Source organism: Stegastes partitus, unplaced genomic scaffold (genome assembly GCF_000690725.1).
Source record: "Stegastes partitus isolate 25-593 unplaced genomic scaffold, Stegastes_partitus-1.0.2 Scaffold273, whole genome shotgun sequence".
In the NCBI taxonomy this organism is placed as follows: Eukaryota; Metazoa; Chordata; class Actinopteri; family Pomacentridae; genus Stegastes; species Stegastes partitus.
In genome coordinates, this window is record NW_007578004.1 from 448,812 (window position 1) to 467,842 (window position 19,031).

The window sequence follows — 19,031 nt, forward strand, 5'->3', positions numbered from 1 at the left end:
AGAAAGATCCCGGTGCCCCCACCGGGACGCGAACCGGCGACCTTCTTGCTGCGAGGCAACAGTACTAGTTACAGTATCACACTCTGTAAATATCATGTTGCCATGGGAACCAGACATTGTATTTAGTTAGGATGCAGAAATCACATAAATATGTTTTTATGTTTGGCTCTGATTTGCTGTCAAGTCCATTTACACTGCTGGTACTTCTGCTGATAAAACACAGAAAAAGGATTATTTAGTGGTATTTATTACAGAGAATGTTCAATCAATAACATTAGTTTCACTTTGATTTGACCAAAAGTTAAAGTGATATCCCGCATTATGGGGCAGTGTCAGACCTAAATGCACTTCAATACAATTTGCACCCCCCTTTTTAAAGAAAAGACTCAAAGCTTCAAAGCACATTAATCCTTGGAGTTTTGCAGGAACAACAATGTGCAGCAAACAGTCAAAACTTGTCTGTTAGGATATGAAACTACAGTTTTGCTGTGGAAACATTCTTTTTGCAAAGTGATGTGAAGTAATGTCGCTGTGGCATCTTAAATCAGTGTTACACCATCTGCATCTGAGCCTTCGTTGATTTCTGCGGTGGCTACATGTTTTCAGCTGTCCGTGTGTGCATCTGCAAGGGAGTGTAATCTTTGAAGTGGTTCATACGGTTTAAATCGTGAAGCTTTGTGCTTTCAAACCATGTAACCTTTGTCAGATTAGATTCAGAATGGGCTGATTATTCACTCAGCAGGTGAAGATGTTTCAACTTTAGTTTAAAATAAACCTGCAGTGCAGAATGTTTGTCTCCTCCTTCTGGCAGTAACTGGAAATACACAAACACTGCTGACTCTTTGGTACAGGTTTGAAAAAATGAATTTGAGTGAATCTTTTTAGTCCTCTGCCTTGAAAACATCACTGAGAATTTTGGGCTACTCTCACCGATGTCCTACTCTGAGATATTTAATAAAAACGGGCCCAGGTTTCCTTCCTTGTTTTATATTTATGGACCAGACGAAACATAATACTCCTGTTCAGATCTCAACACTGATGCTGGCATTTGAAAAAAAAAAATTGCAGCATTGAATTCAGCCTCAAGAAGTCTGGAACTTGTCGCTCTGAGAGTTCAATACATAAAAACTGTAGCGATAATAAACCTCACTGCTAATATAATCACAAAAATGTCGTGTCGGTCATTTAAAGGCATTAGGTGAGTTTTAAGACAGGGCCATGAAAACGTTGGCATTACAGCGTCACTGTTCACCATCGGTCCTCCACACCAGCGTGTTTGTTTACATGTTTTCGAGTGCGGGATTGATTGACCGGGATCGATGAGTTTCCGCTCACTTGCTGTTGCCTCGGGAGGTTCTCTGTTTGGTCATGGTGGTCAACATCTGGCTGATGTATGAGGTCAGGAGGTCATCCATTTTGTAGCCCTGAAGGATGGGGACACAGATGTTTGATTATTGGGATGTGTTCTGTGATGCAGTTTTGACTGGATGATTTGTAGATGAGCACAGTGTTTAGATTTGATTCAAAGTTTTACTTCCAGGGGACGTTCCGCTCTTTATCCCAAATTGCTGATGTATCTTTAAGTTTAAATGAAGCTTCAATATTCCAGCAAAACACTGAATATTTGTGATTTTTATTCGTGGAAAAAATGTCATTTCATGTCTCTCTGGTTATTGAAGACCTTTCAGCTTCATCTTAACAGACTTCCAGATATTTATTCTCACCCTCAACTCATTTGACATCTCAGTATCCCATCAAAGGGACGAGCCGCCATCTTTGAATATGGAACACAGTTTTCCTTTACACATCGACTGTCTGCAGGCATTCAGGCGTTGAGCTTAAATTTCAACTCACAATCATTGTAATTACGTGTGTAAAAGGCATGAAAGTAGGTGTGAAAATTTGATTCTGGTCATGTTTGTAGGTGCAAGTAAAATTTGTTTTTTGAAACTGATGACTGGAAAACTGCCTGAAGCTGTGTAAGCACGGCCTAACTCTGTTTTTACACTTAAAGTCGTTATTGTTATGTTTTAGTTGCATAGCTACAGTGAGTACTGTTCCTGAACACCTCATATGTAAAGAGACACTCACTGAGCACTTTATTAGAAACCTTTGAATCTGATCTACTGTATGTTAATGGGATGGAGCAAACATCTGGATCACTTTCCAACATAATGCAGTCCAGAGCACCACCAACCACTACGGCCTCAGTAATAAACATGTTTCTGACAACATCAACATCAACAGAAACTGAAAATGTGTATGTATTTGTAAAAGCTGAGCTGCACCAGATTACACAGGTGTTTCCAATGAAGTGCTCAGTGAGTGTAAAACTACAGCAGCTGCTCTGCTAACAGGTTCCTTCACTACACAGGAATCACACACTTAAATCTCTTAAATGTATATTTTATACAGCGGTGTATCACTGCCACACGAGAAAAAGAAAAATGGATCAATATGTTAAAAAAAATAGCATCATAACAAGATATTTTCACATTATTACAACATACAGACTTATGTTGTAACAAGAAAAGTTTGTTGTTTTACTGTGATACTCACATTTGAATGAGGAAACGGTGAACAGATAAGTAATTTGATTAAGTTCTCCTTCATGCTTGGGTTGAAATATGCTGAGATTCTGGTGTTATCGAACACGGTGGATGATATTGTTATCAGCAGGCAAACAAAAAGGCGGATTTTAAAATGCGTGAGGCTTTACAGATGAAGGAAAGTCCCACCGGAGGTTCCATCATTTCTCAGCTTTAAAGGTACTGAAGGAAGATTCACGACTTCTTATAATTTTATCCATTGTGCTCAACAACAGCAGAATCTGAACATGAATCAAGATAACTTAATGTTTTAAAACTTAATCCCAATATAAGTATATATTATATAAGTATATACTGAGTGTATATAAGTATATACTGATCTGTTTCTCTGGTGTGGCAGCAACACGCTTCTATATTATTGATGTACTTACAACTCCCACAGTTTGATATTGAAAGTTAAACATCCAGGCTCTCATTTTCCTCTAGTCCTGACCAGTGCAGATACAGTAAACGTAGATGCAGCAACTCACCAGTGAGGTTTCACACAGCAGCTTGCTGCCTCTGACCAGGTTTCCGATGGTGATGTGGAAGTACGTGTTGCCGCTGCTCCAGTTGGAGATCTTCGTGAAGGGATGGGTGGTAAGGATGTCCTGCGGGAAATTAAACAAGTCGGAGAAGCTCAGATTCAGATGTATAACAGAACAAGACATTTTGGATTGTCTTAAAGCAGTGTATGTTTAAGCACTCACCTTCGACTTGGGATCGATCAGACTGACTCCATGTTTGTTGATTGCTATCAGGAGGGTTTCTGGGTAATTTGGATCAGTGGTTTGCTGCAGAGTAAATAGATTAATTAAAACCTTTCACAGTATTGAGCCGCTTTCCTAGAAAGAAAGTAGATAATGGAGGCAACAGCTCCACATGCTGTGAGCTTTTATAAACTAATCACTCATAGCGTCTTTACCTTGACTTCAAAGAAGGCAGAACCAAACGTGGGCCACTTGTAAATGATTTTCAGGAAGGAGAGTTTGGCTTCTTCGCGAGTCTTCCCTGAGTGCTTGTTGAACAGTGTCATGATGGACTGAGACAGAAGAGAAAAACATCCCAGCATTCTGATTATACACATTTATTACTAGTTATTCATTTCAAGTTTTTCCTGTTTATTTGATGACTGATTACCTATAAATCCCTGTGTGATTCTGTACAGAGTAAACAGTAAGCTGCTGTGGTTTCAGCCTCATTTTTATGTATTCTTACTTGTTAAATAACAACGAACACGAATGCATGGTCTCTTACTGCTCAGATTATAGTCCATCTTACATTTAAACCACCAGAACTGGGGTTTTTTTGGACTTTAAAATGAGAATATCCATCTTTGAAATCCTAAATATGTAATTTCAACACAACTCTCACTAATGCAATTTTAGAACCAAACTTAAAGGGGGGTTTAGATCCAAAGAGGCCATTTTTAATCTACATCTGTGGCCACAAACTCAAGTTAAAAACGTTTCTGAAGCAACTGTTACTCCTCTTGTTTTTTTACGTACACTTAGTTTGCAACGAGTGTCCAGATGGGATTTTAAGCCAATATCTGCACAAGAGTTGACAGATCAACAAGTCTATTGGTTGGTCAATGTGCTATCAGCTGGAGAAATCAAGTAAACACCATCAGCCTTCCAGGATTAATCCACAACTTTTGTAGTAGGAAAAACCTTAAACTGGTCCAACCCAATGGAAGCTGCTCAGACTAACTTATTTAATGTTTTCTGAATATTTACTGGGACTTGAAACTGACACTGTTTCAAAGCAGTTGTCAATGTGGCTGCATTTTGTTTAAAAAGATGGACAAAAGGTCGAGTGTGAACTTTCCATTTGTGTATCACAGCTCAGCAACCAACAGGACAGATCTTTTAGAAACAGCAGCTCATTCGTCACTTGTGCTGGATCACAGTTGATATAGCTCTTTTTCATTTCAGTATAAAATAACCAGGTTCAAATTAATTATTATGCCGCTAATAGACCTTTTTATAATGTTTATTTGTAGTTCATTTAGGCTAATAATGCTAGCAGCTAAAGTACACTGAGCTAAGTTTGGCTACTTTAATTCATCTAGAGACAACCTGAAGTTTTCTTTCCCCCTACGATAAAAAAATTGGCTACAGAGTAGGAACTGTTTCAGTCAACCATGATTTTCTTTGGTCTACAGGATGTTTCTTGCTGATGTGATGCTTCCTGTTGGTGCTAGAGGCGGCACTTGACGCATGTCGATATGTTTTCAGCTTAATTCCCTCTTTGCGTTGTGTTGTTATCGTTGCATCTGCACCTGACTTGGTTCAGTTTTTTGGTGCTTTTTAAACGCCTGCTCACCCTTTTCCAGTCATCAGGGGACAAATGTCTCATCTGGTCCTGAGGGACGAGCTCCTTCAGGATCTTGGAGATGTTGTGGAAGTGAGATTTATCCTCCTCAAACTTCACCCTGTAGATCAGCGCTGCCAGCTGGTGCACCTCATCCTTCAAACACTTGTGGTAGCCACGCAGATACTTCGGCAACTCCTGCAGAGACGAAGACAGTCGCTAGTCAGATACTGCATTTTATATGTAGATTTATTTGGTTTAAAGCTGTTCAAACACTTGTAGCTAAATAGACCTGTAAGTCTCATTAAAACAAGGCAGCAAACACAGTCAGTGCCTAAATGTCTTGTAATTGTGACCATGCAGCTCAAAAAAACAAGTTTCCTGCTCAAGAAATGTAGTAAAATTAAAGAATAACTGCAATAAAATGCCCATAAAATATTAAACTGTGTAAAAATAGGACGACAGAAGAAAAAATTCTCTCAGTTTTCACTAAAATGTCCTTACCTCATGCACATAATTCATGAGAAATTAGCGAATTTTAGTTGTTGAGAATCTTGATTTATTTAGTTTTTCATGAGTTATTTTACCATAAGTACTGTGTGATAATTTCAGGACGGCTGAACGAGAATGCAGCTCGGGTTTTTATAATCTCTTCCTTCCATTAAATAAACCCATTCGCTTACATTCAGTGTTTTTAAATTCTATAAATACCCCTTTATAGAGCTTTTTTAAATTATTGTTGTTAGCAGAGGAGTCTTATTTAGCCTCACCGTTAACTCTCATTTAGAAAAAAAAACCCCATTTCTTTCTGCTACTTCACATTAAAAGCGTTAAACTGGCTTTTATTGTGAAGCAGTCACAGCCTATTACTGATAGCAATTATGAAAACTGCTTGTTTTCTATGTTTCTTTGTTTGTAAGCTTGTTTGCATCAAGAAATCTGATGGAGTTTGTAATTATTATTGACTGACTTCTTTATTAAAACTCTGTTTGGCTCCGATGTAAACAGATACATGATCAGGAGCTGAAATCTGCAAATGTATTATTGACTACTAAATGTAATTTATTTTAAATCCAATGAAAAAAAAATCACAACATTTTCACTTTAAGCACTTGTTAATTATGTCTGTTCAGAGTTTTATTACTAATGTTGTAACTTACATCTTTTCAACTGAATAAAATGTGAGATTCTCATGCGTTGTCTCAGTTGTTTCAGTCGGTCAGACTTTCATCAGATTCTACACACAAATATTAGCGCTGAGAAAATGGCATGTGGGGAGACAGTTTTTGTGACAGTTGTTGTGTTTCCATCTAGATTTTTGAAGAAAATTAGGAATAATAGAATAAAAGCACATCCTCATTCACTCCTGTGAATATTAGGAGCTGGTTTGTTGAAGTAAGAAGCTGGGAGAACCAACTTATACGTGGAAATGTTTTATTTCTGTTTGTCTCCTCATCTTTCCACACAAATTTGATGCTTTTGTCTCTTTGGTGGACATTTAAGTTTGTTTCCTCTGAATTTTGATGCATTTTGGGGTTTTTTTGTACACCAACTTTTCCACAGTTAAGAGTTTTTTTCCTCTAATTATTAATGTTTCCACCTTCCATGTTCTTTTTTGTTTACGCCTAGTGCTGATACGCAGTCTTGAAACCTTGGTTAAATTGGTTTAAGTACAACAACATCTAAGGAACTTCTGAAAGCTGCTCTGGAGACACTCACTTGGTAGTAATGGAAGATGGAATCCGCCATGGAGTCTTTTCCTGGCACCGTATTAGTCCACAGTTTCTTCATGAAGAACACCTGATAAGTCAGTGAAGGCACTACACCTGAACACAGATGTTAAAAAAATATTACTGAGAGAAGAATTAAAGAGAAGAACGGATCTGAGCTTTAAGATAAACAAAATTTTTACCGTCTTTTACATGTCTGGCTTTCTTGATCCAGTCAGTCAGGTGCCTCACGAAATCAAAAAAGAAGTCGCCGTCAGGCACGCTGATGACCTGGAAAACCAGAAAATCACCAAATGAAACTCACCATAAGGCATTTGATACTGAAAAAAAATAAGTAAACTAAGATAAGGTTAGAATACATATTGAAGAAACAGCACACATGATAATGAAATTAAATAATAAGTACCTAAAAATAAGATAAAAATGAAATGTCTATTACACTGACGATGCTGTACATAGAAGGAAAATATTGCAAATGAAAATCAAATGTAAGACATAAAACTGAAACATTATACCGGAGAAATTAAATATTGCCCATTACATATTGCACATGAAATTAAATGTGACACTTGATATGGAAACTGATATCCCTCATATTGATATTGTGGTGAATTAGTTTTTATATTTAGTTTAGACATCGATGTGTCACCTTGTCAGTGATCTTGACGAAGAGACTGAAGCCCTCTGAGGATTTTAACATGAGACGTCCGGAGATGTTGTGACAGAAGTCTTTGGCCTTCGTGCTCGACTCCACTTCGAACACCTGTAACCATGCCAAACTGTTAATATCAATCACTTTTTTTCCTAATTTCCTCAATTTTTGGTATCCTCTAATGAAAAAAACAGTTTTGTTCACTGGGGATTCAAGCATACTTGAGTTTATGTTTATTATATTGTCATAAATAACAGAAGAAGGCATCAATTCCTGCCAAATAAAGTAACACAGACTTTACTATATGCAGCCAAAGGCCCATTCTGAGCCATTAAAAATCCTACTAATAATGTAAATGTTGAACTTTAGTCGTCACTGACCTCGTCTGAGTCATCAGGGAAGTAAACTTTGTGGAAGATCTGAGTGGTTTTGTGCTGGATGGCTTCCACCTCCACCAGGTGAGGAGGGTACTTCCTCGATCCATTTCTACAACCGATAATAGAGAGATGAAGCAGGCAATGAAATAGATACGAATGACAGAAAAAGGTGCAGATGTTTTACCGTAAGGCTTTCTGTAGCCGCTGCATGCAGTCTGGAGCCAGCGGGAAATGTTTCTTGGCCTGGAGGAACTTCTGCACGTGAGGCAGCAGGATGTTGCTGGGCGGAAACAAACCAGTGCAGAGCCACAGCAGCTCCCAGCCTTTCTCCTCACTGTATCTGCACACAAACACCACAGCAAAAGGCAAGTAATGGTAAAACTGATGCTAAGAAATGTTATAACGCTTCTTTAGTGAGTTAACTCTTATGACCCTGAAACCCAGGGAAAAATCACCAAAATAACACCATGTATTAGAGCAAGAAAGTGTAAAAACCATTTGTGCACTTTTTGACACAACCACAAAGCCACTCGTAGCTCAACTGTGACCAGAAGTCACGCAACATTCAGCTGAACTGCAGGCAGTGTACACAGAGCCGACAGAAGATAGGTATAAATAAAAATGTAAGTAGTAAAATATCAATAGCATTTAAAGCTTTATCCAGTATTGGTAACACCTGTTGGCGCTTGGAAAAATGTTGTACCTGCACAAAGTCTTCCAGTCCAAGATCTTTTGAGATGAACTGGAGCAGCAACACTTTTAATTAAAATTACATTAGAGGCTAAAATTCAGGCGTCCACATGCTTTTGGCCATACAGTGCATCTACTGTCTGTGAGTTTCTGAGAGTTTCCAACCAAATGAGTGAAGGTTCATTCATTTATGGGAAGTTTTTCAATTCAAAATTTACATACATGTAAGAAAACTAAACTTTGGTTCCAGTCTTTGACGTTGCTTCTTAATGTTTTTGTACATGTTCGTGTTTCAGACTTACTTAATGTGATTATCTGTCAGCTGTTTGAGAATCTGACAGAAGATTTCATCCTTGAGCGGTTCAGCCTTCAGCGCTCCTTCGAATATCTGATCGGTGAGTTCATTGACGGAGCGAACTCGCTTAGACGGGTAGTCGCCCATATACTTCATCACAGGTACAGAGACGGTTAAAGACATCAACGGAACAACAGGCGGCTTGAAGGTAATTTACAACAGTCTCTATATACTGTAAATAAAATCTGAGACTTTCCTGATATATACTTTTTTGTTTCGAAAATTATGTCCTTGTGGTGTAATCCACCTTTATCTGCTTCAGATGATAAACAGTTTGTTTGTTCAAATATGACGAAAAACAATTTTCAAAATTTTTTTTTACATGAATATACAAATTAGTACTTTCTAAAACATTGGTTTTGTCATAATATATACCTATATATGATTATTTATTCATTTTTTGAAGTTAAAGATGTAGCTTCTCACATGTGAGGATTTGTTGCTTTTCCTTTTAGTAACCTGAACGTCTTTGGGTTGCTCAGACAAAACAAGACATTCAAGTAATTTTGACACCTACAGCTCATGTTTAACCCTCTGAACTCCAAAACCCACTGGCAGAATTAAAAGGCATTGTTATCGTGAAAAAAAAAAAAAAGTAAATCACCAAAATGTTTTAGAGCTGCGTGTGGTTCAAAGCTTAAAAAAATTATATGTAATATAATATTATTATATTAATACTTTATTCTAAATGTCTCATTTAGAAATTCCCCCAAAATAAATAATTTCCTCTAAATAGATTCTATTAAAAAATATTACTAAAAGCATTCTGAGCTCTTCAGCACAACTGTGAAGCCATGATTTATTGAACTGCAACCAACAATCACAATAGAAAATCATGGACCTTTAGGCTGAGTTTAGAAAGAGCAGAGAGGAGACAAATATGAAAACAAGTTAAAAGTGAAAGTAGTGAAATATCTACAGTATTTAGAGTTGTCTATTTTTTCCCCCAGTATTGGTAACATCTGTGGATATTTGGCAAAACACTATACATGTTAATTAGGTTTTTACAATTTTTGTATAATAGCTAAACAAATTCAACATTTGTTTTTTGATTTTTGCAAATGACTTATAGCATTATATTTGTGTCATGCTACACAGAAGACATTTCTGAGTTCTCTCTTCTAGTCATGGTTGTGTTGTTTCAGGTGCAAGACTTTATATTGCTGTTAAAACAAAGAGCCCACAGTGAGTAAAAATAGCTTAAAAAACGCTCAGAGACTGCTTGAAGTTTAGAGGGTTAAGGAGAGAAAAACGATCCATCCCAGCCTCCACTGAAGGATATCTATGAATGCCAGGCAGGCCTCCTGGGAGAGCTCCTCGTGAGCCAGGACTTTCTTCAGCAGAGGCTGTTTGAGAGGCTCCCTGGTGCAGCTCCACAGACGCTCCTTCCCTCGAGCTTTAGAGATCATCACTCTGCTCAGAGTGCTCTTCGGTGGAGGCCTGCAGACATAAAGCAGCAGCAGCTTTGACTAACGTTCTTCTTTAATGCAGTCTTGCGTTACGGTCTCATATTGTTGGTGAGTCACTCCAGTTTTTTTCATGATGTGGTAACACACCTGAAATAGTCATAGGAGAACTCCTCCAGTGTGTAGGCCTTAGCTTTGTCCTCGTGGTCGGAGGCGCTCATCTGAGACAAACCGATGGACTCCCGCCTTTGATCAGGAGTCATTGTCACGAGAGCCTGGGGCAATAAACGGAGGGGGGGGGAGATTAAAGAGTATCTGAATTGAGAAAGCCATATCAAATTAATGTCTGTCCATTAAAGGACAATAATTATTATTTCAATCTGGCATGTTTCCCATTATCATATTTCCCACTGTGACTCTATAAGTCATGCTAACTTTGCACTCTTGCCTTCAGTTGCAGAGATTCTGAGTCACACAAAAAAGGGGCAAACTGCTTTTATCAAGCTAAACGAATGAGTGCCCTGCAGCTTCCCAAAAAAATCATTTTTACATGAATCATGTTAAAAGTTTGTCTGACTAAAAGTAAACACAGAACTTGTGCATTTTATGAGCTGCTTTTGGCATCCCCATCCACAAATATCCACTTGTACACCCTCTACAATCTGGGTCTTCAAGATTAGATCATAATACAGGTATTTCCCAGTTTTGTTTATGAAATGGTAAGTGATGCATACAGGACTAAATAATGCTAATTTGCAGATAAACGACCACAAACTATTTGATCTGTGGAGCATTTGGTACCTCTGTGGATCTGCAGCCAACTCTACCCACTTAGTAATCCCAAAGAAATCCTACAAATCAGCTTCCTTAAGGAGCAACAAGTTCTGTTAAATTAACTGAAGAGACTGATTATCGTTCTCACCACAATGTCATACTGAGGCCTGGTGATGGTTGGCAGCACGTAGACACAGTCTGCAGGAAAGTCTCCTCTCTGTTTGGTTCTGTCATTGATGCCGTGAGCCCAGCCAGAGTTCATCACATGTTCTCCGTCGTGTTCGTCCAGGATGATCAGATCCCCTTTGGAGAAGCTCAGGAAGGTGGAGTCTACCCCAGCTGCTAGACAGAGATTACAAAACGGTTCAGCTCATAAACTCAGTGCTGGTATTTAATTGTTTGAACCATCTCTGGATCTTACCAGGGTTCAGACAGTCCAGCAGGCCCACCACATACTTGGACCTCTTCCTCAGACCCTCCAGGAAGGTGACCACCAGGTCACGGATGTCCTCGGCGTTGTTGGAGGTGAACGTGTACTCGTCTCCTTTGATGGTGGCCAAAGTGAAACTCTGTCCCTGGAGTTTACCCCCGCTGGAAAAGGAAACGTCACTTTAGCATGGAAATAATGCACTTCTCATAGAGTTAAAGGTTTTCTTAAAAGAGATATATGCTGCCAATGATTTTGAGTTAAAAAAAAGAAAAAAGACAACAAAACAATCTCACATTAAACGTTATTATTCCCTCGTCCTCTGATTATCAAAATATCTTGTATTGTTGTCTCCACACTGTGGCAATAGCACAGCTGTAGACTCATCTCTTTTTTTCCCTTTATTTTTCTTTTTTTTAAATTAACATAAAAAAGAAGCATCAAGAAAGAGGTACCTTTTCTTTACCCATACTGACCAGTGATGTTCCTACATAGATTTATTTTAATGCTCCCCAAAAGACACTTTAGCCGAATGAAAATAACTAGTGCAAAAAGAATAATTGAGAATAAGAAAAAAAACTGATCACAAAAGAACAGCTTGCAAATGAGGGTTTCATTTCCTCGAGGATGTGCTGTTATCATACCGGCTACTGGACACGGCTGTTATCTCTGGGAAGGAAAGCTCCAGAAGAACCTGCTCCTGTTCATCCACAAAGTAAACCCCCGTCCAGTTCACTGCCACGATGACATCGTTCTTGGGCAGACTAGGTCCTGGGAAAAGAAAGTGTTGTATCCATGAAACACCAACAGAGTCTGACTTCAGTTAGACACTTTACAATAAGATACAGACAGTTTAGCCTGTTTCTGTCACCAACCTGAGAACTTGAAGGCCTCATAGAAGCGTGAGAAGAGTAAAGGCCACTTTAAACGAGCAAAATCCACCACTTCCTCCTTCACCTTCTGCGTGTTCAGCCTCCTTTTATTGTGCAATCCCTGCACAGTGAGCTAAGGTTAGTTACTGTCGCGTATGGCAGAGAAATGCTGGTTTACGTCATCACAGCGGCAGTTACCTTTTTGTGGGCGCTGATGATGAGCTGAACCCACTTCTCTGCAGTCTTAGTTGAGGTGATTTCTCTGTCGGGGATGTATGAGGGGATGAGGCTGAGCAGACGATCCTGCAGGATCTCAGAGCCATAATCCACATAGTACTGCTGAGAGGCCAGTTCTGCCAGGTCCTCCTCCTTCCAGACAGACAGAAGACAAATAGATGGTCAAAAGAAAACAAAACCAACATCTCAAACACTGACCAACTGTTGTTCTGCAGCTGTGATTAAAGAGGAAACTGACTGATCAATAAGTAAATGCACTGTTTAACCCAGATTTGGATTGGACTGAAGGTCAAAGGAACTTAGATATGAGTATGTCTGACTATGTATGCTCGCACAATTACATCATTCATGTTTACTGTTACACAAATGACATAGTTATTCTTGTATGTATTCAGCTCACATTTCTGTTAAATCTGTGCTTGTGTGGCAATTTAGAAACTTAGAGATGTTCAAATAGGAGAGAAAGACACAAACAGATGACATTTGGCAAAAAAAAAAAATATAATCACACCTGAGCTCTAACACCCGTAATGTGAATGTAGCCTTTGTTGTAGCATTGCTCTGTACACAGATCAGATCTTCCTCGTGCTGCCAAAACAACTCTGACCCTTCGAGACCTGATCGCCACAGATCTATAAAGATGATCTGACACAAAGGCACCAAAACGTTGACTGCAGATCCTTAAAGTCACATCCCACAGATGCTCAATAAGACTGAGATGTGCTAGTTTAGAGTCAATACTTGAACTATGTTCCTCAAACCATTTTTGAAGAGTTTTTACAGTGTGGCCAGCAGCATTATCCTGCTCATGAAGGGGGTCTGTGGTCTGCAACAAAGTTTTGGTAGGTGATTTGTGTCAGAATAACAATCCAAGGTTTTGCAGCATAACATCACTAGTATCGTGCTACCTCCTTGCTTGCTTTCTCCCCATAGTCCTTCCATCTCTTTTTTAGGTGAATGGCACACACACAATCGACCATCCACATGATGTAAAAACAAACATGATTCATCAGACCATTGCTAAATGCTTCAGTTTGTGTCCACTGTAGGAGCTTTTAGCGATGGGCCGCCATCAGTATTGGCACTGTGAAGGTCTCCAACCACATCGCAATAGAACTGCTGGTTTGGAGACGCTGTCCATTGTTCCTGCTTCAAACACATCAACTTCAAGGACTGACTCTTTACCTGCGGCCTACTTGCTCCCACCTCTTGTAACAACATAAACAATGTCACTCACTTCCTCTGTCAGTGGTCTTAATGTTGTGGTTGATCAGTGTATGTGTGTGCGTGCACAAGACAAACAAAACATGAACCACTCATAAAAAGAGCTTCACTAGAGGTCAAAAACTCCACTGATAACATTTAAAGCAGTTTCAGCAGTTTCAGCAACAGACAGCAGTTTTAATTCTACAAAAAAAGCTCTAAAAATACAAACACTATTTTCTCTGCCTGTTTTGCACCAAACAGCAATCAGATACTGTTAGAGGCAAAGTGACGAACATAGTGGAGCTTTTTAGCAACTACAAAAAACAAATATTTCCTTCACTAGGTGATGGACGCCAAACACAGAACTCAAAGAGAGTTGACACTGGACTTAAAATTGCCAAATTGACAGCAGTATAACTTCACATAAATGAAAATATAGCTGTGTATCTACAGGATGGATAAATACATAGCAGTTTGTTGACAATTTCACGATTTAAATTTAAAAGCTGATGCCAATGTGCACACAGAACCAGAGCGAACAGCAGCTCACCCTCTCACAGCGGTACTCTCCAAACTTCACCCCCCGGACGATCTGCTGGTAGATGAGGCTTGTGGCGACGTGGTCCTCAGCGGGATTGTGCCAGGGGTTGAAGATCTCCTTCCTGAAGAACAGCCTCCAGGGGGCATTCCTCTCCTGGGCGCCCTGCTCCTTCGCGTACTGCTCACACTGGGAGACAGCATCCATGACGTGGTCGCTTCCACTGCCCAGTGACGACACCTGACAAGAACAGACACGCAATTATAAACAACCTCCATCAGAACTGAACAAACTGATGGATGTTCTTTTAGCCCGCCGGACCCCAAAATGCACCAACAGGATTGAATGGCATTTTGGCTTTAAAAATCGTTTTTTTTCAATGTTGTCACAAAAGGAAGCAGTGTGTTTGAGGTGTACCCTAAAATACATCCACAGTTGTGCCTCCAATTAACTCAAATGTTGTCACTTAACCTATCAAAATCTTCCAAAGCCATGACATCATCATCTGGGCTTTCTTAAACAGTTTGAAGGCATAGTAATCTTAGTAAATGGAAACTTCTGACTTTGAAGAAAGTAATAAAAAATTATCTTACTTATTATTCTGGCACTTACCAAATAAACATAATTTTGGTAATCCTAACTGACCAAAAACAGAAAAAGTTTGGAAGAATTAAAGAAAAAAAAAAGTGAGAAAAAAGGTTATGTGTCTTTTCATACAGTGTATGTTTGAACTGTATATATACTAGTGTGTGTCAGTAGAAAATGTGCAAGTTTTACCTTGTCAAACAGAGCGATGTAGAGTGAGAAGCCAAATCGATCTCTAAGGTCGATCTTGTCGGCCAGAGCGTTGCACAACTCGCTGGCTGTGGTAGCTGAGTCTGCCAGCAGGGTCTTTGTAGTGCCGTCCATAAACGTAACCGGCAGCATAATGGGCTTCTTGGACTTTGTGGCCTGGAGGCAAAACAAACCAGATTCAAGCTTAAGCATGTAACAACAATTAAAATTTTATAAAGCAATGCTTCATCACATGTTTCGCATTTAAATCAATTTAACAATAAAAACCCCCAAACTTAATTTGTTATGTTTCTGATGCAACATATTTAGATGGATGGATTAAGTTAAGAACAATTTAATCAAAATGGACACTTGCTGATGAGAGAGTTTTTCAGCTGCTGCAGAATGACAGTGTTTGCTAAGGCTCTGATTTTGCAGAGTGAAACTGCTGCTTCATTGCTTTTAAAGACACCCCAGGACCTAAAATGAGCAGATGACACAATCATGTTGTACCTGCAGTTCCAACCAAGATGGCGGCTGCGTCCGTGTGCGGTTGACAAACGTCCTTCTTAATCTTTCTTCGCAGTACGGCGCGTAACCAGGAGGACCGTTGTTCAAAAATGTCCGTAAATACTGACAGGAGAGAAAAGAAAAGAAAAAAAAAACAGTGAGAGGAAACTTTCATCAACAATACAGTGTCTGAAGCACTGAACAGAATCCTTATATAATAGACCAGACTGATATGTTTAATGACTAAAAAGGACAAAACAAAAAATCAGAGTGAGAAAACTGCAAAATGATTAATTGGTGGGTGAGCTGCAATATTTACAATGTTCAATTTGTGTGTGCAAACCATTAAAAAAAAAAGGTTTTAGTACCACATTGAGTTGGTTAATTTGACACTGATGTGAACTCAACCAACTTGTTTCTTACTTTGACAAACTTCTCTGAGGGTGCGAAGCAGCCGACGCAGAGAGACAGCAGGATCCATCCACGAGCATGACTGCTTTTCGACGGATTCTGCGTGAGTTGTTTGCAGATCTGACAGTAGATCTCATCCCTGAAACACAGAACAACAGCACCAACAGATTAGTCAGATTAGATGAGATTAGTCAGTTAGTTGGAGCTCAAACTGAATATTATTCATCATCTGAGGAGAGCAGGACCTTCAGTGTGTGATTTGTTTGGTCAAATGTAATGATATGAGTATTCCTAGGAAGGGTTTAGACACACAGTTCTGCTCCCACTGCCGCTTATCGGCTTTAGTTGTCTGTATTTAGGGAGGAAATTCGAAAAAGTTAGGATGCTAAAAGCAAAACAGCTTGTAGGTCACCTGAGGGCGGGACGTAGGATGCCATTGCCGATGATGAAGTGAAGTTTCTCCAGGTTGGAGGTGGGTCGATCCTCCAGCATGCTGTTCCCCTGCAGGCCATAGTCGCCCTCCGTCAGCCGCCTGGTGACCTGCAGCACACGTCAAAGACTTCATATACTATTTGTGAAAACTCTCAGCACACAAGAATTATTGGAAAGTTGAAAATCCAACAATTCTTTATTTTTTTTTACAGAAGGTTAAGACCTGCTTCTGCTACTTGTGTTGCGTCTTTTATAATCAGTGTAAGTACAGAAATGAAACATTAAATATGTTGTCAATGGAAATCTAAAAGTTGTGGCTCCAGTTAAATGAAAAAAAAAAAAAAAGCTGATTTAAGTCTCACCTCCTCAGTGATCTTAGATTTCCTCTTCAGGGTGAGAGACACGAGTTTATGTCTGACGCTGTTCCTCTTCTGGCCGTCTATGGAGCTGTTCTGTAGACACAAACGTGATGACATTTTATTAAAAACATCACAGACCTGACCGTCAGTCATGACTAAAGCAACGATCGCCATCTTCTCACCTCTCCTTCCACCTGCAGCTCCTGCAGCTCCCTCTTGTACGTCCTCTTGCCGAGTGTTTCATAGATCTTGGTCATGACGGGGATCTTTTCGCTGCCATCATTGATGACGATCTGACATTTCGGCTCCGGGAGGTCTCCCATGAACCTTAGCACGGTGATCCACACTGCCAATGCCGCCTGGAGGACAGGATGTAACGTTTAATCCAGCAGGAAGGTCAGTAGTTAGTGATAGGGTTAGGGTTAGGGTTAGTGAGGGGGATAGTGATTGTTATGGAAATTATTCTAATATTAATCAATCATCACGACTATTTTTCAGACACTAGCAAAAAGCAGGAGACCAATATTTCTTGCGCCATTATTTAATGAAAGTATGTTGCAAGAAACTGTAAAGGTTAAAAAATATTCCTCACATTTTATTTTTTCGAGAGAAAATCTTGTTTTACATGATGAGAAAAAAAGACTAGTTACGTGTGTACAAAGTAGATGTAAGAACTTTTTTCTAACAATGACAAGTAAAGCAATTCTCACTATAACTGGTGTTTTTATTTTGTTATTTGCAAAACATTTGTATATGCAATATGTGCAAAACATTTCATTATATCAGCTCCAAAAAAAGATCATGTTTTTCATAATGACAAAAAGGACACGCTAAGTGTGTGCAGTCTAGATGTAACAAGAACATTTTATAAGTGTAATACATTTTTAAGAAGTCATTATGACTGGTACTTTCATCTTATTATAATTGCAAAATGTTTGCACTCATTATAACAACTCAAATGATCATTTATTTTCAGCACATATAGAGTTTCTTGCTACAAAAATATATAATAGATTTCCCTTTTTATATCAGATATCTGCATCATGTTATTATAATAATTTAATAATGTAATTTTAATTACTAGTTCACTGTAGGAATTTTTTTAAATCATATTTGTGGCCACTTGACAAAGCTAAATAAACCTACATTTTCTCTGTAATATAGCGACTTGGTTGGCAGAATATTCTATTCAATACTTAGCTTTGTTACATTTACCACAGCTTGCTTTATCTTTTTACTTTGCCTAAACTTTACACATCCAGTTTCTCCTTGAAACTAAGAGTTTGCTGTAGATCCTAAATGAAAAGAGCCAACAAACATAACTGGAGGTTAACTTTGGAGAAAAAACTTTAGCTAACTCGACAGCTACAAAACAAGAGCTGTCAACAGCAACTGATCCAGACTCAAACTAAGTGGACGTTCAGGGCTTGCAGAGAATTTTGGGTTTGAGATCTAAGGTCTCACCAACTGGTCTCCTTCATCCTCGTGAAAAAGCAGAGGTTGTTTTAGTGGCCGTCTGATGTAAGTGTGAGTGGAAACTCCCTGGAAGTACGTAGCTGCAAACTTTGAGAACTTGTACTCAGACAAATCCTCCTCTTCCTCGTCAGGTAACGGCGGAGCTTCGTTCAGTACCTCCTCCTCGGCTTCCTCACCACGAGGTATGTTTTCCAAGTCCTGAAGAAAAACAGTGATATGTCAAAACACTTTTACTGCAGACAAAAAACTAAACAGTGAGTGAATTTTATTTTAATCTGTCATTAGGCTAGCAGCCAAACCAATACTGACAATACTGCTAGGTGAAGACACTATTACTCTGTGCCTGCTGGATGTATAAATAGAGAGATATTCACTGAAAACTTAACAATACAGTGATAATATATAAGGGCTGTGTGTCTGCCAGCTTGTTGTAGAGTTTTTTCTGTCGATTCTGTTCCCTGCTTGGTTTATAAAATGTCAGAAAATGGTGAAAAATGTCGATCAGTGTTTCCCAAACCCCAACAAGATGTCTCGTCGTGTTCACAACTCAAAGATATTCAGTTTACTGTCACAGAACAGAAAAGAACCCAGAAAATAGTCACATTTCAGAAGCTGTCATAAGAGACTTTTTTTTTTTAACTTTAAAAAAAAAACTCTCTGACCAATTGACAACTGTCATCTAATCGATTACTCGTTGCAGCTCTTTTCACGCTCACAGTTTACTGTTTGAGGAGTCACTTAGGAAAATATCAACAGTAGCTCTTATTTTATACTCACAGAAAATGATATCATGTGATATCAGAGGTCAATCAAAGTGCTGCACCTGTGAAAGCTGCTTCCAATTAAAGTTCACAAAGGAAAATCCATCCATCCATTATCTATACACCGCTTAATCCTCACT

The 19,031-nt window shown here is 39.0% G+C and overlaps 1 protein-coding gene across 3 annotated transcripts in view; it reads right to left on the reverse strand.

The window, feature by feature from the left end:
• Positions 1-245: 245 nt before the first annotated feature.
• Positions 246-19,031, reverse strand: part of LOC103357774 (unconventional myosin-VIIa) — a 47,996-nt gene continuing 29,210 nt past the window's right edge. The window contains exons 22-47 of one of the 3 annotated variants that reach the window (XM_008282476.1): positions 18,119-18,328; positions 16,837-17,013; positions 16,658-16,747; positions 16,276-16,403; positions 15,876-16,002; positions 15,456-15,575; positions 14,946-15,119; positions 14,181-14,408; positions 12,386-12,553; positions 12,191-12,308; positions 11,960-12,086; positions 11,310-11,479; positions 11,037-11,227; positions 10,265-10,389; positions 9,991-10,148; positions 8,656-8,809; positions 7,848-8,003; positions 7,667-7,772; positions 7,284-7,397; positions 6,817-6,904; positions 6,624-6,730; positions 4,917-5,102; positions 3,514-3,630; positions 3,299-3,382; positions 3,080-3,199; positions 246-1,424 (exon numbers count right to left, since the gene is read on the reverse strand). In XM_008282476.1, coding sequence (XP_008280698.1) covers positions 1,332-1,424; positions 3,080-3,199; positions 3,299-3,382; positions 3,514-3,630; positions 4,917-5,102; positions 6,624-6,730; positions 6,817-6,904; positions 7,284-7,397; positions 7,667-7,772; positions 7,848-8,003; positions 8,656-8,809; positions 9,991-10,148; positions 10,265-10,389; positions 11,037-11,227; positions 11,310-11,479; positions 11,960-12,086; positions 12,191-12,308; positions 12,386-12,553; positions 14,181-14,408; positions 14,946-15,119; positions 15,456-15,575; positions 15,876-16,002; positions 16,276-16,403; positions 16,658-16,747; positions 16,837-17,013; positions 18,119-18,328 — 3,636 coding nt within the window. In that variant the 3' untranslated portion in view covers positions 246-1,331. Of the gene's footprint in view, positions 1,425-3,079; positions 3,200-3,298; positions 3,383-3,513; positions 3,631-4,916; positions 5,103-6,623; positions 6,731-6,816; positions 6,905-7,283; positions 7,398-7,666; positions 7,773-7,847; positions 8,004-8,655; positions 8,810-9,990; positions 10,149-10,264; positions 10,390-11,036; positions 11,228-11,309; positions 11,480-11,959; positions 12,087-12,190; positions 12,309-12,385; positions 12,557-14,180; positions 14,409-14,945; positions 15,120-15,455; positions 15,576-15,875; positions 16,003-16,275; positions 16,404-16,657; positions 16,748-16,836; positions 17,014-18,118; positions 18,329-19,031 lie in introns of all 3 variants that reach the window. The other 2 variants (XM_008282477.1, XM_008282475.1) reach the window with 2 other exon arrangements.